Consider the following 26,217-nt stretch of genomic DNA (forward strand, 5'->3'; position numbering starts at 1 on the left):
TTCATTCTAATACCATACTCACCCACAACCTCATATTCATTCTAATACCATACTCACCCACACCCTCATACTCATTGTAATACCATACTCACCCACACCCTCATATTCATTCTCATACCATACTTACCCACACCCTCATATTCATTCTTACCATACTCACCCACACCCTCCTATTCATTCTTCTTACCATACTCACCCACAACCTCATAATCATTCTAATACCATACTCACCCACACCCTCATATTCATTCTAATACCATACTCACCCACACCCTCATATTCATTCTTCTTACCATACTCACCCACAACCTCATAATCATTCTAATACCATACTCACCCACACCCTCATATTCATTCTAATACCATACTCACCCACACCCTCATATTCATTCTTCTTACCATACTCACCCACACCCTCCTATTCATTCTTCTTACCATACTCACCCACAACCTCATAATCATTCTAATACCATACTCACCCACACCCTCATATTCATTCTAATACCATACTCACCCACACCCTCATATTCCTTGTAATACCATACTCACCCACACCCTCATATTCATTCTAATACCATACTCACCCACAACCTCATAATCATTCTAATACCATACTCACCCACACCCTCATACTCATTGTAATACCATACTCACCCACACCCTCATATTCATTCTCATACCATACTTACCCACACCCTCATATTCATTCTTCTTACCATACTCACCCACACCCTCCTATTCATTCTTCTTACCATACTCACCCACAACCTCATAATCATTCTAATACCATACTCACCCACACCCTCATATTCATTCTAATACCATACTCACCCACACCCTCATATTCATTCTTCTTACCATACTCACCCACACCCTCATATTCATTCTAATACCATACTCACCCACACCCTCATATTCCTTGTAATACCATACTCACCCACACCCTCATATTCATTCTTCTTACCATACTCACCCACACCCTCCTATTCATTCTTCTTACCATACTCACCCACAACCTCATAATCATTCTAATACCATACTCACCCACACCCTCATATTCATTCTAATACCATACTCACCCACACCCTCATATTCATTCTTCTTACCATACTCACCCACACCCTCATATTCATTCTAATACCATACTCACCCACACCCTCATATTCCTTGTAATACCATACTCACCCACACCCTCATATTCATTCTAATACCATACGCACCCACACCCTCATATTCATTCTAATACCATCCTCACCCACACCCTCATATTTATTCTAATACCAGCCTCACCCACACCCTCATATTCATTCTAATACTATCCTCACCCACACCCTCATATTCATTGTAATACCAGCCTCAACCACACCCGCATATTCATTCTAATACCATACTCACCCACACCCTCATATTCATTCTAATACCATACTCACCCACACCCTCATATTCATTCTAATACCATACTCACCCACACCCTCATACTCATTGTAATACCATACTCACCCACACCCTCATATTCATTCTCATACCATACTTACCCACACCCTCATATTCATTCTTACCATACTCACCCACACCCTCCTATTCATTCTTCTTACCATACTCACCCACAACCTCATAATCATTCTAATACCTTACTCACCCACACCCTCATATTCATTCTAATACCATACTCACCCACACCCTCATATTCATTCTAATACCATACTCACCCACAACCTCATAATCATTCTAATACCATACTCACCGACACACTCATATTCATTCTAATACCATACTCACCCACACCCTCATATTCATTCTTCTTACCATACTCACCCACAACCTCATAATCATTCTAATACCATACTCACCCACACCCTCATATTCATTCTAATACCATACTCACCCACACCCTCATATTCATTGTAATACCATACTCACCCACACCCTCATATTCATTCTTCTTACCATACTCACCCACACCCTCATATTCATTCTAATACCATACTCACCGACACACTCATAATCATTCTAATACCATACTCACCCACACCCTCATATTCATTCTTCTTACCATACTCACCCACACCCTCCTATTCATTCTTCTTACCATACTCACCCACAACCTCATAATCATTCTAATACCATACTCACCCACACCCTCATATTCATTCTAATACCATACTCACCCACACCCTCATATTCCTTGTAATACCATACTCACCCACACCCTCATATTCATTCTAATACCATACTCACCCACAACCTCATAATCATTCTAATACCATACTCACCCACACCCTCATACTCATTGTAATACCATACTCACCCACACCCTCATATTCATTCTCATACCATACTTACCCACACCCTCATATTCATTCTTCTTACCATACTCACCCACACCCTCCTATTCATTCTTCTTACCATACTCACCCACAACCTCATAATCATTCTAATACCATACTCACCCACACCCTCATATTCATTCTAATACCATACTCACCCACACCCTCATATTCAATCTAATACCATACTCACCCACACCCTCATTGTAATACCATACTCACCCTCCTATTCATTATTCTAACCATACTCACCCACACCCTCATATTCATTCTTCTTACTATACTCACCCACACCCTCCTATTCATTCTTCTTACCATACTCACCCACACCCTCCTATTCATTCTTCTTACCATACTCACCCTCCTATTCATTCTTCTTACCATACTCACCCTCCTATTCATTATTCTAACCATACTCACCCACACCCTCATATTCATTCTTCTTACTATACTCACCCACACCCTCATATTCATTCTTCACACCCATACTCACCCACACCCTCATATTCTTTCTTCTCACTCTACTCACCCACACCCTCATATTCTTTCTTCTCACTCTACTCACCCACACCCTCATATTCATTCTTCTTACCATACTCACCCACACCCTCCTATTCATTCTTCTTACCATACTCACCCACAACCTCATAATCATTCTAATACCATACTCACCCACACCCTCATATTCATTCTAATACCATACTCACCCACACCCTCATATTCATTGTAATACCATACTCACCCACACCCTCATATTCATTCTAATACCATACTCACCCACAACCTCATAATCATTCTAATACCATACTCACCCACACCCTCATACTCATTGTAATACCATACTCACCCACACCCTCATATTCATTCTCATACCATACTTACCCACACCCTCATATTCATTCTTCTTACCATACTCACCCACACCCTCCTATTCATTCTTCTTACCATACTCACCCACAACCTCATAATCATTCTAATACCATACTCACCCACACCCTCATATTCATTCTAATACCATACTCACCCACACCCTCATATTCAATCTAATACCATACTCACCCACACCCTCATTGTAATACCATACTCACCCACACCCTCCTATTCATTATTCTAACCATACTCACCCACACCCTCATATTCATTCTTCTTACCATACTCACCCACACCCTCCTATTCATTCTTCTTACCATACTCACCCACACCCTCCTATTCATTCTTCTTACCATACTCACCCTCCTATTCATTCTTCTTACCATACTCACCCTCCTATTCATTATTCTAACCATACTCACCCACACCCTCATATTCATTCTTCTTACTATACTCACCCACACCCTCATATTCATTCTTCACACCCATACTCACCCACACCCTCATATTCTTTCTTCTCACTCTACTCACCCACACCCTCATATTCATTCTTCTTACCATACTCACCCACACCCTCATATTCATTCTTCACACCCATACTCACCCACACCCTCATATTCTTTCTTCTCACTCTACTCACCCACACCCTCATATTCATTCTTCTTACCATACTCACCCACACCCTCATATTCATTCTTCACACCCATACTCACCCACACCCTCATATTCTTTCTTCTCACTCTACTCACCCACACCCTCATATTTATTCTTCTTACCATACTCACCCACACCCTCATATTCATTCTTCTTACCATACTCACCCACACCCTCATATTCATTCTTCTTACCATACTCACCGACACACTCATAATCATTCTAATACCATACTCACCCACATCCTCATATTCATTTTCCTTACATACCGTTACATCCTCACATTCTTTTTACAACCATTTCCTTCCACACCCTCGTATTCATTCTTCACACCCATACCTACCCTTCCATGACATTCATATTCCATTAAGCCGCACCTAGATATTTATTCATCACACCCATATTTTTTTCCAACCATACACCCCGCATTTATTTATGCAGATTACAATAATCATGGTCGATTAATGAGATTGCCGAAATGTTAAAATCTGATTAATGCTTATCATGATTTTCTTTTCCCATCGAACATATATAGACTTGCATTTTTTTACGTTGAGCTTCTTCATAATATAAATGCTACAAAACTTTAAATCATATCTCAGATATGAAATTAAAAGAAAAGTAACGTGTGTTACACCATCACTTTCTCATCAACTTACAATGTTATGCTTATATTTATTAGCGATCGGAGTATTATTTTAATTGGAGCCCCATATACAGATATTGAACAATGTAGACTGAAAGAACTAAGATTACATAATTGAAAATAACAACATATGGGGTAAAACAACCAAACTTGTTTTCAAGGAAGAGTTGAAACAAACCTATACCTAACCCAATATACCATCAACAGTCAAACTGATCAAAATATTGAAATTACAAATTTACTACTTATTTCCATTGTTGAAGATCAAACATCTAAAACAGCTAAACAAAATAGAGAAGACAATTCGGTTGAAATATATTATTTTGACTATAAAGTTAAAAACATTAACAATAATTATAATTCTTTTTCTGACGACTTAATATAAACATGTTAGATTTGCTTTAACATTTGGTTTTCGTTGAAACCTACCTATATATTACCAACAACCCACATCCATGGTTTACAATATCGTCGAAGAGTTTTTGTTGCTATTGGTTGTCACGTTCAGCTCATAATCAATGGAGCCGTTTTGTTGCCATGGTTTTAGACGATATATGTATTCAGTCACTGAAGATTTATGATACAGTGATTTATAATGAAGATTTTCCGAAAACCTACAAGTTAACTAAAAAAAAATGTGTTTAAAGGTAAATGCTAGTTTTGGTATAGATATCAAAATGAGTTCGTACAGAATCCAATGAAATGACCACCAAAGTGTCTGTTTGTATAAATAAAACTTATGTGCCAAAGGATTCTGGAAGAAATTGTGTAATTGCTGAGAAATCGGCAAATAAGCACAGGATTCGGGTAGAGCGTCGGGCCCGACATTCAAAGCAAGAATTATACACTGTCCTACGTGCCCTTATCTGTGTTGGGGATCTTCAGCCTCAACATTTTTCAGCGTAGATTTCAAGATTTCACGAAGTTCAGTTTATGTAACTGTACTAGATCTAGATCCTCGATGATATACTGACAATTAAGCCTTGTTTTACATACTTTCTCGTGAAATCATCGTTTACTGCAACTACTGGAATTTCTCTTTAATAATTTTGTGACAGCACATGCGAATTGCTCTTCCACCTGTCATATGATATCAATTTTTTAATGAAATTCCATTTCTTAAACATGATTTACCTCTAAATTCGATGCGTAATGAGACAAATCTGGTCAGAGACGTATTATAAACACAAAATACTTTCATTAATCATGAAAGATTGACATGTGAGAATTATTTTAATGTGTTTCCTTCAAACTTCGTTTGTACTTTCTTTTATAACATGTCTCAGACCTATTTTACAGGATGGTTGATTCCCCCTTTCAAATATTATACACTGAGTATAACTTTGTTTCAGGAATTTAACTTATATACAGTGAGGTGATGCAAAAGAGTTAATCAAATTCCTGGTATTGCAAGCAAATATAGAACCTTACATCAATGGCTGCATGCCTCAATACCATTTCCAAACCAAATTACTTCCAGCTTTATTGTTTTCCACTTTCTTGTTTCGGTTTTAAAACAACAAACCATATCTGCTTTTTAACGATTACTAAGAAGGGCGTGTATATGTATACAAACTTAATGGGCTTTTAATTGTGGAAGGTATGTTTCTCTTGAAGGTATAAAAGTGGTAGAATTATAAGAACATCTTCTCGCAGTGGAGTATAATGAGCCGGTTTTTCCGAGAGTGCCAGACATGGCGTATGGCCGGGGTCGAATTTTAAAGAAAAAAAAGAGCTTGGCATAATTTTCGAAAAAAAGGGTATTTTTTTTCTTAGTCGTGAAAATGTTGGGGTCTGTATACTCTCAAGCGCCCCCCCCAAAAAAAAAAAAAAAATTCCTTGGGTGATTTTGGGGGATGCGACATTTTCACAACACAAACTTTGTCAAGCTAGAGAATATCTTATAGGTCCGCTGATAATGTTCAGGTTTCAAAGCCTAAAATGAATAGAAAGAAATTAAATCATGGGGTATTACGAAAATATAAGTGTCAAAGGAAAGTCTTCCGGAGGATGTTTGTTTGCCATTAAGCATGTTAAGGTCATCTTGTGTCAAACAAGGATTATTCTATTTACGTGAGCGTATATCGACTTCAAATGATTATGGGTACATAAATGTAGTATAATTCAATCATTCATTATATTGATACAATGAGTCTATAATATTCAATTTCCTCACCTTACATACCGAAATTAAGTGATTGAAAGTACTTTTGTGTGAAGCATACTATAATATTCTAGCTACAGCACTGAAGATATAATCATTTATCAAAAAGAAACGATATATCACCCATTGTCGTTTCTGGTAAGATTGTCCCAACAAATAAATCTAGTATTTGTGGTAGATGAGTAATTCATTAAGAGTCTTGGTAAAATGGTCATGAATTGAAATAAAACATGAGGAATATTTGAGTATTGAGGGACACAGAAAAGTGGTTTTCATGAGCAGGTATCACCATTGATACATTTTATGACAACATACCTTGTAAAAACTGAAGTGCTAAGTTAGCACTTACAGTGCTTACATAGTAACTGCACTACGAGTGCTGTTTTTTTTAGTTCAAATTTAAAATAGAAAATCAGCACTCGTAGTGCAATCACTAAACAAGCACTTTAACTGCTAATTTAGCGCTTCATTTTTTACAGTGTAGTGATTTTTTTTCTTCTTCTTCTTCTTGCAGACCGAGGACGATTGAACCTACACAAGAGTCAATGAAATTAATTGTAGAAACCAAGCAGCCTCACGGTCGATTGCTAGGCTTTGTGTTAGGCGCCCTACGGGCCCGTTGCAGAAAGAGTTGCGATCAAACGCAAAAATCTTGCGCAACTTGATTTTCAGCCAATGAAGCTCCCGTATTCGGGACTTACGCTTGATATTTTGACTTGCGTTTAAACGCAACTCTTTCTGCAACAGGCCCCAGATTGTTTTACTAGGGCATTAGCAGGCCATGCCGATACAACTCTTTTAATCTACTCATTAACATCGTGGGATTTTCCTCTATTATAATAACAATGCATCTGGATGCTGAGATGATGTATACCTAAGAACAAATGAAATAATTTCCTCCCAAGGGAGAACTGGTGAGCGACTGTGCAAGTGTACCAGTGAACACCGTCCAAATGAAGTAGCCTTCACAAAATCAATGTCAAATGCTAGGAAGTTGATCGTCGATGGTGTCCACATTTGCATATTCTTCAAACTGATGCAGATATTCATTCACGACTTCATGACAAAGTTCATACTGTTCCTGTATGTAACACAAGGGAAGATAGAAAGAGAAACAGCGTATTGTATTAGGCCTTTCAGGGGCGGATCTAGCTATTTTTCAGAGGAGGTTCGATTGAGAAATTTGACAAGCAAAAAAAAAGAGGAAAAAATTCACTACCAAACAAATGTCATTTTGGAAAAAAATGACATTTAAAAAAGGGGTTCTATAAAATGACGATAATTCGGGGATGGTTCAAAATGTAGATGGAGGTCATTACTTTTTTCTTTTTTTTAATTGCCCCTCCCCCCGCCGTAGGTCCGCCGATGCCTTTCTTGATTCAATGATTAAATGACTGAACCCAAAACACTTCATTTGGATGAAATCGTAAAGTGTTTGTTAGGATATGTGTAGGTTTGCTATTAATTCCCGTTTATAGCGCCGATCTGTTTAATAGGTGCTAAGTGTGCCGAAAAGTTTTATTGTTAAAAATTCTGTCACCAACATTAGCGCTACGCCCAACTAGACGAATGTACAACCAATCGCGATCTGCTGGATATGTAGTGAAAACGTAACGAGACCCGTTTCGATGCAGCATGGACCGCGGCTGCGCGTAAAATAAACTTAGTGGGAAAACTGCACTCGCCACATGAACTTCGCAAGGACCTGGCAGGAATGAAGTATGCATAGTCTGCTATGCAGACTCATAGAATCAGCTGTGATACACACACTGCAGATGTGGGTCTACATTTGTAGACTAAAGCATGCACGCGACAATTTCACATTTTCGAGAAAATCAAACGAAATTGGCGCTGCTTGGTAGATTTTCTTTTGAATTCCAACAACTTAGCGGGAACTTTGGTGTAAATGGGAAACTAACATCCTAAATTATAACATAAACCACTGTAAACTGTAGTACCGTGGTAACAAATATGCTTATTCCGTGACATTATCACTACTGACACAAGATAACATTTTTTTTTAATCATACCAATGATTCAACCATGCGGGGTCTGTTTGACCGGAGCCTTTGGACTGCTTGGAAGATGTCTACGTTATCCTCTTTTCTGAGTTTCTCAAAGACTGACCACAAGGCACAGAAAACACCACTACGACCAATCCCGTTTCTGGAACATATATGAAAGAAATAATCAAGTGAAGAACATCAATACATGCATTATTTAGATAATTGTAGGTTGTATCTAATGTACATCTATTTTAACCATTCGATATACAAACAATACTCTAAGTTTATAGCTTAACTCCAGGACTGAGCCTTCAATCATATTTGGACAAAAAATATGACATCTTGATCTGCTTGCAACTTAATTATTTGAATAGAAAAAAATCTTTAATAAATTCAGAATTAATATTAATTTTTCAAATGTGTTTCAGAATGTCGGAAGGGTGAAGATAAACATGTCACAGGAGGCTTACATTCGAAAAAAAAATCAATAACAACTTAGAGAGTGGTTCTTAATTAGTTCAAATATGTGCTTATTACCAATCCGTCAACCAGATACCAAATTTCGTATAGCGATTGCCGAGTATGCACATCTCACATGCCTGAAGCGTGTGTGAACTCCTACAGTATCTCATATTTGGAAAGCTCTCATTTTTTATACGTTGCTTGTACAATGTTTTTGTTATTTTAAATGTAGAGAATGTGATTTTTCAATTAAAGCTAATTAAAAAATTCAAACTTCACTTTTGACGACTTTTTGCTAGATTTGAGATAGCAGGTCACACATTGCTATTGTCATTTCTACTTACATGCAATGAACGATAGCAGGTCCCTTGCTTTCTGCTTTCTCAATGCTGCCCTCAACAGCTTCAATGAGCTTAATAAGTGAGAGGGGGGAGTCCGGCTTGTCGTTTGACAAACCCCATCCACGCATCTGAAACTGCTCAACGTTGATGCACTGTACAGAAGAGAGGCATTACAATTACCGTTCTTCTTCAAAGCCGAAGCCAGAGTTGCTGTTGCATCTAAACAAATTTCTGAGATCTTTTGGTTTCATCCTTGTGTATTGAACAATTTAAGAACCATAATAACAGTGTTGATCTCCTGCATATTTTGATGAACTGTATCTTCTCCCCATTATTAACAGGCTCGCCTTTTTTATGGGTGTAAACGCGATTTACGCGGTAATTTTGCTCTGCCAAAATAGTAGGATCAGAACCGCGAGCCGGTGCAGACACGGCGATTTTTCTCCGTGTAAACACGAAGCCGAGTCTGCATCGGCAATTAGCACGCGTTTCATGATAGAAATTCAAGGCCACTGATCTGTGTGTTTGTCCCGCAAACCATTTCTGATCCGCGAGCTGGAGCAACGTGTAAACGCGACGCAGGATAATCCGCGAGCCGAGTCTGCCCGCGGGTCTGCACCGCGAACCGATGCAGCGTGTGAACACGGCCTGTATCTCAAGATCCCGTCATCTTAGTTGACATCCTTCTCGTGCTCTTGTGAAAAATCGATATTTAAATGAGCTTTAACCTACCCGATCTCTCTAACTCTTGCCATCATTCTGATAAGTATCCCCCTTTTCCGCAAAAAATTGGTTAATCAATATACGCTTAGATTTTAACTGTTAATATGAGGACTATTTTAGTTGTCACGGTCGAAGCTCCAGCGATATGCAGTAACACATCAACTTTTACAGGTATTTAATTTACTGCTCTAATAAATGAGCCATTATATCTCCTCAAGATATAAGGTATTATTCTGTCAAGTTATTAGTGTCCATTTTCTCCCCTATTGTGATTAGCCAATGGGGTTATTTGTAACTTTGAATCATTGCTCGACTTTTGTTCATATACCATGTATTTCCAAGATCTATGACTGGTAACCATAAATGTACATGTAAGGCATACCTGTCCAGTGTCAGAGGTCACACCAAACTTCCTCTTGACGAAGTTTACTGTACTGAGTCCAGATTCGAGTGCAGTGACCTCTAATGGTCCAAATGCAATGCTTTCTTCTTCTGGCCAGTACTGGACACAGGACTCCTAATTAACCAAAGAGGAGAAACGAACCTTTTTAGCTTTTGGTCCAAAACGTGTACATCTCAAGGCACCCTTAGATATTTTTTTACACTGTTAATACTATTGAAATTTGTTCTACATTAGATTAATCAGATTAGGAGTGGAAATCTATGCATTTGAAAAATGCCATGATGCATACATTGTACATTCAAGTAGAAGCATAAATATATACAATGTTTAGAATTAAGGAAAGCATCGGGAGTGTATGTCATTATAGCCTTGATTCTAGAACAACAACAGAAAAGCAGTAAACAAGCTAATCGACCAATCAAGTTCCAAAATATTACAAGGATTGATTAGAACTACACAAATTAATGTTGCAGTTTAATTTTTCTCACCCCATCCAATTCATTGAGCATAACAATGACTGGGCACTTCCGATCAATGACAAGCCTCCAGAGATCAACCACAGTGTTTGGCAACGGAGACTGGGTGGCAAGGAGCACATTTCGCTTCAGGAATGTCTGAAAGAATAGGAAAATGTCATTTGTAACCATTATGTTGGTGCCAATGATGCCCAAATAAAAATGAAATCAGAATTTAGTCATTAGGTACATGTATTTTATTTGCAGTTGAAAAATTGGAATAACCAGGATAATTTTGAAATAACATAAAATAAACGACCTTTGGATCAATGGACCTTAGTAATACTTTTTTACAAACTTACTGTATTGAAAATGAACCCTCGATGAATGATGCATAGTTTTTCATTCTAAGGAATCCTGTGATCAATAGCTGAAGATATAACTCGGTTGTCGATCATGGTGTGGCTTATATTATTTGTGTAGGTATCAACACAAACATGTTGCTACTTATGGCAGTCCCAATACTCAAAATATGGTTTACAAGAATCTAGACCACATGCTTCAATGGAAAAGGTAAATACCCCCACAAAAAATGATAATAATGATAATAAATAAATTAATTAATAGATATCAAATATGAATAAATGAATATATCAATAAATAAAAAGGGAAAAGGTAAATGACGACCACCAGTGTTTAAAATTATATTCATGTACGTGATTTGCCTTGGATTTTCTAATTTTGTTTATATTTTGTTAACATATCATAAAACTATTGCTCTTAAGTTCGCTTAATGATGTAATGATTTTGAAAATTAATCCATCCTTTCACCTGTAAAAAAATCATTAACTCGACCTACATGTACAGTCAAATGAGTATTACTCACATTTATGAACGATGCATTGATGTAGTCAGTGCTATCCTCTAATCCACGGCATAGAAGGTATGGCCTGTTACTTTCCACTGGATATAAAATAGTCATAGTTGGATATTACAAGCAAAATCAAGCACATTCTCAAAACATTGCAACCCCCTCCCAAAAGACTATTTGAGTCGGGTTATGGCATTAAGCGCTTTTAAAAAAAGCCCCCGCCCATATTTTGAAGTCCAGTATAACCTTGACCATGGTCTGAATCTGTGCTAAAATTATGAAAGCCAAAAAATTAAGGATTAATGAACTTCAAGTCTGGAAATCAGGAAAATTGGTGATGGTAGAATTCGAACAGGAATTCTCAGAAATCTAAACGTTTCTATTGCAAATTAAATGAACAGTATCTTCTACAAATTTCATTCGAAAATGTTACATTTTGCGATTCGAAGTAGGAAATTAACAACCTAACATGCTTAATGCACATACCCCGGAACGAAATTACTATTGTACAGAAATGTCCTTAAAAGGTGTCGTCTTTCAACAGGGCACGACATAAAATAAAAATCCCGAAGAGCAAAAAATTACTTTAGGCACACTAGGGCCCGAAATTCACAAAGATGGTTTTAAAAATCCATGGTTCAGTCCATGGTTTATGCAGATTTCCTGTATAAATTACGCTTAATTTACCGCGCATCGGGCGCGTGTATAAAACAAGTCCAATGCTGTTGCGCGCATTTGTCACAGTGCGCCAAATTGACGCCTGTTACCATGGTTAGATACGCCATTTTATTCATGAGTCCACTGTTTTACTGGAAAGTCTTGTAGTTTACATGTAGTTCTACGCGCTACCAAACTTTTGCAGTGAAAGCGCAATCAGAGACCAAGGAAAGATCAAATGTCTGCCATCCGTAAAAACCTGGTCCAATTAAGCCCATGGTAAAGTCATGTCTTGCTCGAACACACGTGTACATGGAAAAAATGTTTCATTGAAGACATACAATGGGATGGCCTGCAAGTAAGACCAAAAGAATGTATGTCAAAGGTTGCATTTCATATAATGATAACAAAAAATAACAAGTAGTGTACAACAATATATATGTAAGGGACAATCATCATGATCATATTCCTTTTGAAAGTACTACCTTATTGGGAAATGGAATAGCAGATCTATTACTTTAAAGCTAAAGCGGTGTCATCCGGGTATTGACATAGTTACCCCAAAACATACATTTTGCAGTAATCAAATAATTCTATGGATTAGCTCACGTGGAAGAACATCAGGAAAGCGATTCTTCCTTTGATTACTGGAAGCCCTTCCGCTTCGAAAGCTGTTAGTTGGTGGTGATGGATTCACTTTTCGCAGTGTCTATTAAACGCAAAGATTAAACAAAAACATGACAAGAGATACGGCTAACCAATCTATGGCAATCTTAAAGTAGTTTAAACACCATAAAAACATTGAGTAGTATTTTACCCAGTATTAGGTAGAAAAGGTACATGCATGTTTGCTGGGTTTTTGTTTTACCCCATACTGGACTAAATGCATGTTTTTAGGTTGAATTTCAACCCAACATTGCGTAAGAATGTTAAAATTTACCAAATATTTGACATCTTTTTACCCAACCAATATACATGTTCCAATTTATTCAAGCTGTAGAAACCAATAACAATGACTATTGATTTTTGAACAATGATTTTTTTTTCTGGCTTGATGGAAGAAACATAATGGGGAATAGGGACTGAAAGTAAATTTATGATCAATATTGCATTGTCATTCTTTATGACTTAAAGATACTTTGAACTGATTTTATGAACCTGTACAACAAAAGTGAGATTATGGTGTCATGTTTGGAATAAAGGCCGATATTTGTGTACAAAACACTATTTTCTATCGTTATATTGTCACTGTAGCTTGAAAAGAGTATGGATATCTTAAATCAACAACTATGCAATAGTCGCTTTGAACAACGCCCTCTGCAGGCCAAAAGTATATCATATCGAACCTGTGTTCTTATTCATATTTTACATGGTAAAATGGTCCTTGCATCTCTGTATAGGATGCGACAGTTTTTTTTATATAGTCTCGCGATAATATGTTCGCAAAAATAATTTGTTCAATCTCTTTACGCATTTTCATCTTTCAAAGATTCATACGAAATAACTGCAAATGAGAACCATTGTAATATTTTTTTCAGTAAAGCTCAAAATTTGATAAAAATCATATCAGTATTAAGACCCGTAATAGTCATATGGCTGTGTTCTAAAGTCACTGCCCCTTTTACAGCGAAGACCATTCTCCCTATCGGGTTTTATACGGATGTTCTCCTGAATGAGAGAAAGACAGTCCCACGAATTATTCATGAGCACCCGCCGCAGCACACCGAAACATGAAAAAGTCACGTGTTTTGCTTCTGTTAATAAAAAAAAGAAATTTCCCCGTCATCGTTTGTAGACGTTGTCATTTCGCTTAATCATGTTAATAGAAGACGAATATTTGAGCTCCGGTGCCAAAATCAATATTTACAAGACGGGTTTGTTTTCATAATTTTGAAGCACGTTGAGTCGATTCGCAGCGTCTGAAGTAAAAATAGTTTCAACATTTTGCCGCCAAATGTTCGCATCGTTCAGAAGTATCAACCCGTTCAGGATTTACTTTTCTCTCCTCTCGGTGAACGGTCGTATCCCTTCTCGTAAGGAGAACCGCCCTGACTGTTTAAAAAAATATTACTTATAACTTTGCAAATTCATTAAACATGTTAAAGGGGAAGTCGACCCTGACAAAAACTTTGTTGTAAAAAGAGCTACACAAAAATAATAAAATATTAGTGAAGATTTGAATAAAATTCATGAAAGATTAAGAAAGTTATTAGAATTTCAAGTTTTCTATTTGTGACGTCATAACAGAGCAGCTGCTACGCATGTTACATGTATGTCATGTAAAATGCATAAATGTCCTGTTTTAATGGTTTGTGATGCCTTATTGTTTTTCTTTTATTAACGGGTGTGAAATCATTTGTGTTTTAACATATTGAAGGTACAATAAAAAAAACATTAATTTTCTGAGAAAATGACAATGATTTGTTACCATACGATATAGCTGCCTGCCGATATGATGTCACAAATCTAATAATTAAAATTCTAATAACTTATTTATTCTTTGATGAATTTTCCTCAAACCTTCGCTAATATTTTGTTAAATTATTTTTTTCGGCCATTTTTATATACAATTAACTTTTGCCAAAGTGAACTTCCCTTTAACAGTTTCTTATTATTGATAACCGGGCATGTATCCTTTGTATGTCTACAATATGTTCTCACCTCAAATTCCAAGTGAATGCTTTCTCTCTTTGTCGCGGAGATGCCACTTTGTGCCGTGTCCATCACCTCTCGGAATTTGACGGCCGGAATTTCTGTATCGCCGCTAAGGTATGCCTCTAGCAAGGCATTGTACAGGAACACGTATTGCCCCTAAAAATGTAAACACAATTAGGCCGACATTATTTTCGTAAACATATTAATACGAGTGATTGATTGAACAAAATATAATCAAAACAAAAATGTTTTGCAAAGATTGACTTATCCCGCACTTAACCCGTTGACTATTTGATTCTGTAAACCGCATAGGCATTTTCAGAGACCACCTTGTTCCAGTATAGGCAATGGGTTAATTTGTAATAGTTCTATCACCATGAGGGCATTCACACTGGCAGTGAATCATCGCGATTATTCGTGCTGTTCATCTGAATGACAACAGAGAAACCGCACATAGACCTCACGAAAGATCGCGAGTCATATCTTGCGGTGTTTCTGAATACGTCACTAATTCAAAATCTCGATATCCTCAAGCCAAATTTATCCAATCCAATTCACTTACATCATAAATCCTTCTAATCCGCTTCCTCGTATACATGTACTATATCAAATTTTGAAACCTCTGCAATAACTTATATTTGAAAATATTCTGTTGATTCATATTAACCCCCAAAGTATTAATGATAGTACATATTTTTCATGCTTTGTGTATTTTTATAATTCTATTTTGATACTCTTATGTTTTATGTTGTTTTTAATGTAAAAGTTCTGTACAATTCAGCTCTTGCTGCGAACAGTCTTTGAATAAAATACCATTATTATTATATTCTATCATCGCCAGTAAATTACTCGCGATTAGCGCACTAGAGTCCAAAATACCGCGATTTTTTGCTCCATTGTGAATCAAGAGGGAGGAAATAACGCAACATCCGTCAGGAATAGTGAAAACAACTAGTGTCACTGAAGATGTGCGAGATAGAGATCGATATTGGTTCGTCGTCTTTGAAATCAGGGATGGTAAATCTGTGAGGCCTATACAAAGGGTTAAAACCAGGCACAATAAATTTACAGAATCGAACCCTTCCACAACTTGATGTGCACGCTTCACCTCAATAGATAATGATTATCCATGTCATTAGACATCTTTATTCAGTTTTCATGTAAGGAGCAAATAGGCCAATAATGCACAAAGCCTTTTCACTTCGTTATTGGCGTTTGCAGTTAAACGGCATTACCACATGCACGAGACTTAAAACATTTGTATGCCTGGTATGTGACACAACAAGTGTGGTATTTGTAAACATGATTTAATAACATGTTGTAAGACTCATGGTGTCAGTGCATGAATGATATTGTGTCTAGTAAATTCAGTCAATACCGTTTCATTTTTTTTCAAGTGAAACGCTGGAAACCGAATTATGGGTCATGTCCTAACGATAAACAACGCATAATTCTATAGGTGTTTATTACATGTTTATTGGGAAATTCTATTTCAACCAGACCAACATGACCAATGGTCTTTGAATATTCAGCAATTTATTCATTTATTAGAACATATTTAATCAGGTACAAAAGATCAGTATAAAACTGTTTTTCATCAATGATCTGATGAAAACATAAAGAATAACATAAATCATCACATCATACATGAAAATGTAGTCAAAATCTAAATCAAAGATAACAATAGTAACATAAATAAACAAATATTGTTACTTAAATGGTAATATTAATCAAACTAAAATATTTTAAATTATTAAAGAGGAACAGTTACTAATTTTAATACTACTAATTGTATAATTTATTCGCTGATAAAAACAATGAACAATGAAATAATTCTGGCACAATAGAAAATCGAGTGAAAAAGAAAAAAAAAGGAAAAAATGGCAATCAGTTATAAATGTATGTCTAACTATAAGATATCAAAGGGTTAGGATCATTACAAATAAAAGCAGTGCAACATCAATATTAAATAGGAATAGGGGAATTGTATGTTACAACAAATGAAATATAAGTAAGGGTTATTATGGACAAAATCATTGGATTACTAACACTATCTGAAAAGATTTAAAAGTATAGGAATATCTGTATTAACCATGGTAACATTCTATTCATCTGAACGCAATTTATTGCTGAATCAAAGTTAAAGGACAAGACCACCCCAACAATAACTTGATTTGAATAAAAAGAGAAAAATCCAACTAGCATAACACTGAAAATTTCATCAAAATCGGATGTAAAAAAAGAAAGTTATGGCATTTTAAAGTTTCGCTTCATTTCACAAAAAAGTTATATGCACATCTCGGTCGGTATGTAAATGAGGGAACTGATGACATCACTCACTCACTACTTCTTTTGTATTTTATTATATGAAATATGAAATATTTTGATTTTCTCGTCATTGTAATGTGAAATGAAGTTTCTTTCCTCCCCGAGCACGTGGAATTCCATTATTATAACGTCTTGTGCTTCAGGCACGGAGATCCTAATCATCAAATTCGTAAAAATTGAAATATTGTATAATTCAAACAATAAAAAACAAAAAATATAGTGAGTGAGTGACATTATCGACTCTCTCATTTGGATGTAACTGGCTCGTTCATACAATTATTTTGTTGAAAATAGGCGAAACTTTGAAATGTCATAACTTTCTTATTCTACATCCGAATTTGATGAAATTTTCAGCATTGTGCTTGTCTGATTTTTCTCTATTGATTCAAATCATTTTCCTGAGGTGGAGGAATGGGCAGTTGGGCACCTTCTTTTGAACCATCTTGAATCTGTTGTCCCTCATCCGGGAGATGAAACCAAAGATGTCAACTCCGCATTCTTCCTTCATCATATCGAGCATGTTGTAAAGACATAGGAAGGTTCCAGTCCTCCCTACCCCAGCACTGCATGGAACGCACAAAAATAAAGGAGATGTGAAAATTCAGTTCATGTTTGTTCGAAATTTTAAAAACGGCTGTATCGCATTTTAGCTGTGGATACTGCTTTGACGATTTTGTATTTCAAAGTCCAATTTCAATTCCAATATTTCCAGTATTTCCAATATTTTTCCAATTACAATATGTATGCTTTTTATTGGACTTAATAATAATAATCCGCTTTTATATAGCGCTAAATACATCGGAACGACGTGTCTAAGTGCTCTTCAGATAATATTATTACCCCGGTCATCGGATTCAATAATCGGACTTATTGGAATCTAGACAAACTTACTCAATGAATCATATCTAATACATGAGATATATTACCACTATTAAAGACAGACTTTAAATGTATAGCTTGCGACATTTTTTTCAACTTGGTATCCTATTAGAATCCATCTGAGGTGGGGGGATGCAAAACATATATTAAATGTATTGTATATAAATAATGTTTTATTTTAATGTGCCATCTTTCTTCAGTATCTTAACTCACGCTGTGCCAAAAATTTCCATCGTCATGCTTGTCTCATTCATCTTTAATCGTTCAAATATTTAGTTTTCTCTTTAATTTGGGTGAAACCGATCTAATATTAACAATATTACCAGCAATGCACCAGCAGAGGACTTGTTCGTCCTGTTGATTGTACCCTCTTATGATGTTGCTTGACAGACTTGCTGAAGCTGATTAAGGTGGTGTAGTACTCCGGCACACCCATGTCAGGCCAAGAAGTGTAGTGGTATTGCGTGATGGTGCGCCTTTCCTCGACACCACCTACGTCGACTCCTTGCTCTGCCTGTACATGGAGTAATAAAACAGAAAAAAGTCGATGTTTCTTTTAAGATCTTTTAAGAAATGTTTGCAGAAGATGTTGTTATAAGGCACAGATTCATTCAATGATATGGTTTTTAGGAAACCATTGATTCTGTCATACATCTATATCCTATATCCAACAGCCCGGGACGAATCCTCGTATTAGACGCCATCGGATATGACATCGCCACGGCGATGTCATATACGATGATGGTTGGACGTGCCTGATGGAAATGACTTCGCTATATACGCTTTTCTCGCCCCACCACGAACCTACATGCCGGAAATCCAGCGATCGGGGTTCGCAAGATGTTTTTTATATACAAATGCCGACTGTAAAAATATGATAGGGGGTTCAGTAGTAAATGGCACTCTCTGGATAGCGTCTATTTAGTCTCAAACCGGAAAATGTTTTGGCATAATCACAATTAAGATTAAAGAGACAACGATACTACAACAGATGAGGCATTCCTGTCAATAATACCTTATTATTTTCTTCACATTAAGCCATAACTATCGCATAGCATTCTTCAAATTCACATCACTTTATCATCAAATTTATAATACAACAATACCATTTTAACGATCACAGTCCGTACTGTGTGATCCGAGAACTGCTCGACTTCCATCAAGGTCAAAGAAAAGTCACCAATGACTTCAACGGTTCCCGGGTTCTTCGGCCAATACTGTCTGCAGCGATCCTGTATACATTTTTGAATAAATGGAAAAACACACATTCTAAGCAACAAATTAGGGTGCCTAAAATCTCCCTTCAAAGACAATATATCAAAAGCAGCAAAACACATCTGACTTAATGTATCTTTATATTTAGCTTCATTGATAGGTCCAAGTCTGTGATTTTGCCTTCATTGGTCGATCCAGGGGGCACCACTCTTGTTGGACCTCCATTAAATGTACGATTTTTAAATTCATATTTTTATTCATGGTTGCTCGCATATCGGATATATATAGATATACATATGTATAGCAAATTTGTATTTTTTTATTGCAATTCCTTCTTCATGATCTTGATCGTTTTCATGTCGACGGCAATGACGTCATTAACAATGATGTGTTTGTGAAAATGTCGCAAATAAAACGTAGCAGCGTTACGAGTCACATCAAAATTAACATTTCAAGGATATATCTTCATCAATACATAATGGAAATTGGAAAATAATATGTCTATGTTCTCTCATCCATTAAGTGCTCGATCTAGGTTAATTTTATTTCATTCAACAATTGTCTACCTTTCCTGCTTCCATCAACTTGGTTAACATGACGATAGTGGCAACATTCTCTTGCCAAATCATCCTCCAGAATGCTGTCAAAGATGCCGTGTTTGGTGCTGGAATAACAAGCAATAAACAAATTCATTTACTGAAAATTGTTCCTTGTAAAGGGACATTATTTTTATTCATCATTTGTCAAAGAACATGTCCTAGTGTGTAGGAAATACCAGAGCTCTACGTATTTTATTATGTTAAGTTTATAATTTCAAAATATTAGGCCTATCATTGCATTTAATTGCAAGACTGTATTAATTCATAATAGGGACGACGCCATTGTTTTTATTGGGGTGTAATGCTTTTACATTCCATTTCGCCATAACAAAGAAAATCATGCAAATGATAAACAGTGTAACTGGTAGGAATACAAGTATTTTGTTTTACCTTGTGATGCTATGAAAGTTCTCTCCCCTCGAAAATCCTGTGGTCAAATGAAATGGGTAGATACATAGCATCTGCGTTAGGTTATACAATTTAAAGTTTGTCGAAAACATATTCAAAATAAATTACATGTCTTTCACAATTTGATAGAATGCATTCAATATGCATTTCACGTGTGTGTATATAAATATATACATTTATATATATTTATATATATATATATATATATGTATGTATATGTTACCGAATCAGAATTAAATATAACTATATAGACTGACAGCTGTGATGTATTATGTGTTTTGTGAAATCAGATTACATAGTTCTTTTTTTCCTCCGCTATGAAGCAATGGTTTGCCGTACTTGTACAATAGTATAATGCATAACGAAGCGTGTAAGATACACTTGTTGTAACTTATTGTAATTTGACGTTTAACTAAGAACCCTTATGAATATTGTACAATGTACGTATATATTATCATATCGATTGGTGTTAATAATAATCTGTAAAATAATTTGTGTGCTTGCCGTGTTTTCATGTTTTAATACGTTGTGGGGTATTTTTTGCTCTTCAGAATGACTATGCGTATGAAATATTTCCAAGTTTCACCTAATATGGATCTTACATTACTAAGTTTTCCGATTCTACTGTTTACGTGTTAAAAACTTACAACAAAGTGGTAAATTCGGAATAAAGCAAAACATACTTACATTGATATAGTTAGCGTTATAGTAGTCGGAATGGGGATCCCCATCAACCTTCTTGAGCACAACACGAGAATGGTCATCTTAAATGTAAAAAGAAAATGGTAAAGAGATTTTTTTCCATTGTTTTTCATGTGACTATGTTCCATAAGTCATATAATAGATGCATATCAAATAGCACGTGTCATTTAATTTGATGTCACGAGATGAATGTAAAAGCAATGCTCATTTCTGGGACTAAAATTAGTAGACGACCAAACAATGAAACTGAATAACTAGCTTACTAATTACAAACTTATCAAATAATTACAAACTTATCAAATATGTTAAACCTTTACCCAAGACTTCATATGACCGTAAAGACATTGTCAATATGAATTCCACAGTGAGCATGAAATATATGGCTATTTATTAGTTATGTATATCTATTTCAAAATTAAAAGCTTTTCGTTCACTCCTCCCCTTCTTGGTGCTCATTTGGGACTTTATAATGTCGAGAACGCCCCCCCCCCCACAATACCACAGACAACATGATTCGATGGAACAATTCTCTCGGTTAAAAGAACGAGGAAAGAAAATGAAGGCCATTAACTCTCGTCTGCCCCGAGTCTGGGCATGCTCAACTGATTCATTTTGCAGTACTTTAGTTTTCTTGGTGGAACCCTTCCCCATCTAATGTAGAGTGCAAAATTCTCACTCTCTTCCACATCTACGTCCATTTCTATACCAAGGGTTTCCCAGGCTGCCCCTAAACTTTTCGAACAGCTCTATTTCTAACAAGATTGCACCGTGGAGCTAACATGATTGCACCATGTTCCCGACTGATTATACCGGTTGTAACCCTTCCTAAAAAAAATTCTTACAAATTATAAGAACTTGACATGAAGCTAACATGGCACTTACATGCAAGGATATTCCTGAAGCGATTCTTAGCCTTGTTCTTCTCTTTAGATGCTACATTCCAAGGATGCAGTTGCTCGGCACTGATAAGCTGTCAATGGATTGAAAAACTTATCATAAATAATATATATATAAAAATAAATCATACTTCCGCCAAAATGACCCTATGCCTTCTAAAATGTTTGTCGTATTTGACCCTTTATCCCTGAAATGAATTAATACATTGAAATAGAATAAGCAAAAACTGTTATGATTGCTTAAAACACATACCAATGAATAATCTGCATTAAAAAACAGTTAGATTCCGATTTATTAAGTGTATTGGAAGTGATTAGACAACAATCATTGACAGAGGAATGCATAGGAATTTTTAATTACTTGCAAGCTTTTACGCTAGCAAAACGATGCATTTTTTTTTTGCTTATAAGATTTCAAGTTAGGTTAGGTCACACTCCGATTATAAGGCAAGATTTGGAAACCACTACACCGTGCCTCTTTCAAAGATATCAGGCTGGATCAAAGTTATTTGACTCTGGAGGCGGGGTGAAGACTGGAAGAAGGTTTCCCCTGTCTGCCATTCGAAGCTGAACCTAGCCTTTGGTTTTGATCTTGTAGATGAGGATATGAGGTTCACTTAAACTAAATGCTCAAGGCAATTATAATACTTGAGCAAAGACTTCCGGGGTACAGTTTGTCAAAGAAAACAACACGAATGGATGTCGTTAGAAAAGCTCAGTGTGAAATGAGTATGACAGAAGTTTTTTTTTTAATTGGACTGCAATGTCGTCTTAACTAGCAACTAGCAGCTTAGTGCAGCGAGCTCAACCTTCGTGGTACAACCAACCGGTACCAAAAAAGGTGAACTGATATTTTTCTCCACGAAATTTGCGGAAATGTTGAATAGGAAACTGGTTGAGATTTTTTTACACTCAATACCATGATTTATCGTCTAGGCAGAATGGTAAGAGCACATGATTATAATCATTTTATGCAACCTTCTGAAATACAGTGATTTGAAATTTTATTTTGCAATAATAGCTGCCCCCAGATATTAATGGCGGCGGCGCAGTACTCGTAAGACATGGTCATCAGAAAAATTAAATAAAGCATTAAGAGCAAGTATGTGTCATGTGTTAACTTGTTTAAACCCAAACTGACGAATTATCCTTAACAAAACCAATTAAAAACTACATTGATTTCAAACCAACATCCTTTCTTCTAATGCGCTCCTCAGTGTACATGTGATTTCTTTCTGTCAAGACAGTCACGTAGTGTTAAAATCAATTTGAGACTTACATCGAATTCATTGGCCAGTTCATTAATCTTCCCATTTGTCTTTCTTTTGATGTATATCTCCAGCTCGGATACCGACACCATTGCTGGAATCGTCACGTCCTGGTAGATATCCCCAGTATCGCCTTCTTCAGTGCCACCCTTTCCTAGATTTTCCTGAATCCTAGTTCGGTCCCACATCACTTCCGGTGATACGATATTTTCCTGTCTTCGAGACTGGACTGGCGTTTCAATCTTCTTTCTCATGTCAATGTTGACATCATCATTTCCCATGTTTCGAAATTTCTCTTTCTCACACAGGACAAATGGATTGGGCTTCGGTGAAGACACTTCTTTCTTGTCCAGCCTCTCAGGGCATGCAGGGAGAAGTGAAGTTACCATGGTTATCGGACTCCCTTTTGATTTTTCAGGTTTCAAACTTGGTTTGATGGGTTGTTTCGAAGATGGGCGTGTTACCAGTGGAAGGTCTTCTTTGTAAGCATGGTTAACGGACAAACCATCATAAGATACTTCATTGTAAGTGTTGTCGGTTTCTTCAACTTCATAAGTGACAGTAGAAAAATCTATTTGGAATTTAAAAAAAAGAATGTCGGGTTGTGATACGTCATGAGTGCTTACCTGGCATATGTCAAGGGAAGTAACACTCCTGAGGTAATGCAAATTTATTCTAAAATTATTACCAACTATATAAATATAGAAGGATTACGGAAGTTGACAGCCCCCTATTCAAACAAAGACTTCAATTTCAAGCGGATTGCGGACATGTCCTAGTTCTTTACCCCGTGTTCAATGCATTGAAGTTCGCTGGAGATAATCCTTTGCCTTCTAAAACGTTATTTTGGAGCACAGACACCATAGTGAAAATGATTTTTTTTTCTCCAAAATATACTAATCACAAAATGGCAGTTAATAGAGGTGACGATAATTTTCAAACTTCGTTATTCACATATTTGTTGATTTATCCACTGATACATAGCACCAATACACATTTCCTCCCTGCAATTACAAGGGCCCAACTGCAGACAACTTACTAAATATGCGGTTTAATAAAATGGTTATAACTAAGTAGCATATCGCAACATAAACAATAGCAGATTACGATGAAAGTTTTCCCTCAAATTCCACAATTGTAATTACAAATATCACAAAAAAGGCTTTTAGTGCTATATCAAAGAATAAATAAAAAAATGCTCACCAGTCTGCTTCGCCGTGGCTGTCGCTTGGCCCCGACATGTGCGGTTTCCTCTCCTTTTATAGTAAGCAAAGACGTAAGACAAATCAGCCAATTTTTCATTTATGCATAATTTCCATAGCTGGATATTATAATATGTACAAGTGCGTGTCTTTTAATTGAAAGGGAGGTGCAGTAAAATTTTTCAATACCTTCTTATAATCATCACGATTATGCAGAAATTCGTCAATAAACATAATGTTTGTGAATTGATCAATTTATCTGTTTCCGTTTTCCTTAGAGACAGTGTTTTCTGCATTACATTTAAAATGATTTTTGAGAGAGCCCTGTTCATTCTTATCAATTTTGTCAAGTGAACGAGTATTTTATATTTGTCTGTTGTATTGTACTTAACTCACTCTTTTCCTAATCTTTTTAATATTAATCAATTATATTACTTTTTATTTCTGTATTTCTTCTCGACTTCTTTCAATTGAGTAAGCTCATTGCTCCAATATATTTTGCTTTGGCCTTATTAATAACATAATAACATATTATGTTATGCGAGGCCCGCTGGTAGAGCAGTTTCCTAACTGAAGTGGCTACCCTGGGTAAATAAAACGCTATTATTCTTATTATTATTATTGTCTAGTAAAACCATAATTAATTTATTGACAAAAGATGATTATTTCTCTGTAAGCTTTGCTTTCGTAACCGGCTCATCTCCCTCATAAACATGTCCATAATCCTTTATAAAAACGACACCTGGAATGTGCAATATGGTTCATTAAATTTCCCTGCCTGCATACATGGCATAAGTTGATCATATGCAATCGAGGTAAACTGAAAGTAGAAACAAAAATAAGTTGAGTTGAATCTGAATGAATGAATGGATGGATGGATGGATGGGGCTGTCAAGAAAACACATGTCATTGTTTGAGTTGTGTATGGATGGTGAACCAGCGCAGAGTTTAGATTTTTATTGATTGAGAATACATACAATCTTTCGTAGGTTGTGTGACAAGACAATGAAAACTTTTTTTGTTAAAGTATTCGTAGGCAACATTACTTAGCTAAATAAGGAATGTAAAATTTTCTTTGCTAAATTTGAATATTATTTTTGATTCCCATTGGTGATGATCACAATTCGCAGGCGAAGTGGATAAGAATTTAATATCAATGTGTTTAAATAGTCTTAAACTTATTGTCAGCCTATATTGTTTGTTACTGTTATTTTATGAAAACCAATAAAAACAGACAAAAAAAGAATTTATGGCGAATTAAAGTTTATGTTTGCTTATTATCTATGCATGAAAATATTAGTTGTGATGTTGTTACTGGCAAATTGACTGTACTTTTTTACAGTGAAAAAAACTACTAAATAAAATCCAAAACCCCCGTCACTTGCCTCCTAACAATGACAATAACAATGATGAAAACCAGGAGGATGCCGAGAAAAGCCACCACACACCATATTAGCAGTTCTATTGACGGAACATATCCACCTGC

The 26,217-nt window shown here is 36.2% G+C and overlaps 1 protein-coding gene across 1 annotated transcript in view; it reads right to left on the bottom strand.

Annotated features, from left to right (window-relative positions):
* Positions 1–6,637: 6,637 nt before the first annotated feature.
* LOC121424434 overlaps positions 6,638–26,217 on the bottom strand; it is a 36,241-nt gene continuing 16,661 nt past the window's right edge. The window contains exons 13-30 of the mRNA XM_041620120.1: positions 26,117–26,213; positions 24,733–24,785; positions 23,541–24,100; positions 22,248–22,335; positions 21,351–21,427; positions 20,646–20,682; positions 20,223–20,320; positions 19,548–19,673; positions 18,765–18,955; positions 17,990–18,125; positions 15,241–15,390; positions 13,189–13,288; positions 11,938–12,014; positions 11,085–11,210; positions 10,576–10,710; positions 9,474–9,622; positions 8,692–8,827; positions 6,638–7,742 (exon numbers count right to left, since the gene is read on the bottom strand). Coding sequence (XP_041476054.1) covers positions 7,641–7,742; positions 8,692–8,827; positions 9,474–9,622; positions 10,576–10,710; positions 11,085–11,210; positions 11,938–12,014; positions 13,189–13,288; positions 15,241–15,390; positions 17,990–18,125; positions 18,765–18,955; positions 19,548–19,673; positions 20,223–20,320; positions 20,646–20,682; positions 21,351–21,427; positions 22,248–22,335; positions 23,541–24,100; positions 24,733–24,785; positions 26,117–26,213 — 2,438 coding nt within the window. The 3' untranslated portion in view covers positions 6,638–7,640. The remainder of the gene's footprint in view (positions 7,743–8,691; positions 8,828–9,473; positions 9,623–10,575; positions 10,711–11,084; positions 11,211–11,937; positions 12,015–13,188; positions 13,289–15,240; positions 15,391–17,989; positions 18,126–18,764; positions 18,956–19,547; positions 19,674–20,222; positions 20,321–20,645; positions 20,683–21,350; positions 21,428–22,247; positions 22,336–23,540; positions 24,101–24,732; positions 24,786–26,116; positions 26,214–26,217) is intronic.

Source organism: Lytechinus variegatus, chromosome 11 (assembly GCF_018143015.1).
Source record: "Lytechinus variegatus isolate NC3 chromosome 11, Lvar_3.0, whole genome shotgun sequence".
In the NCBI taxonomy this organism is placed as follows: domain Eukaryota; kingdom Metazoa; phylum Echinodermata; class Echinoidea; order Temnopleuroida; family Toxopneustidae; genus Lytechinus; species Lytechinus variegatus.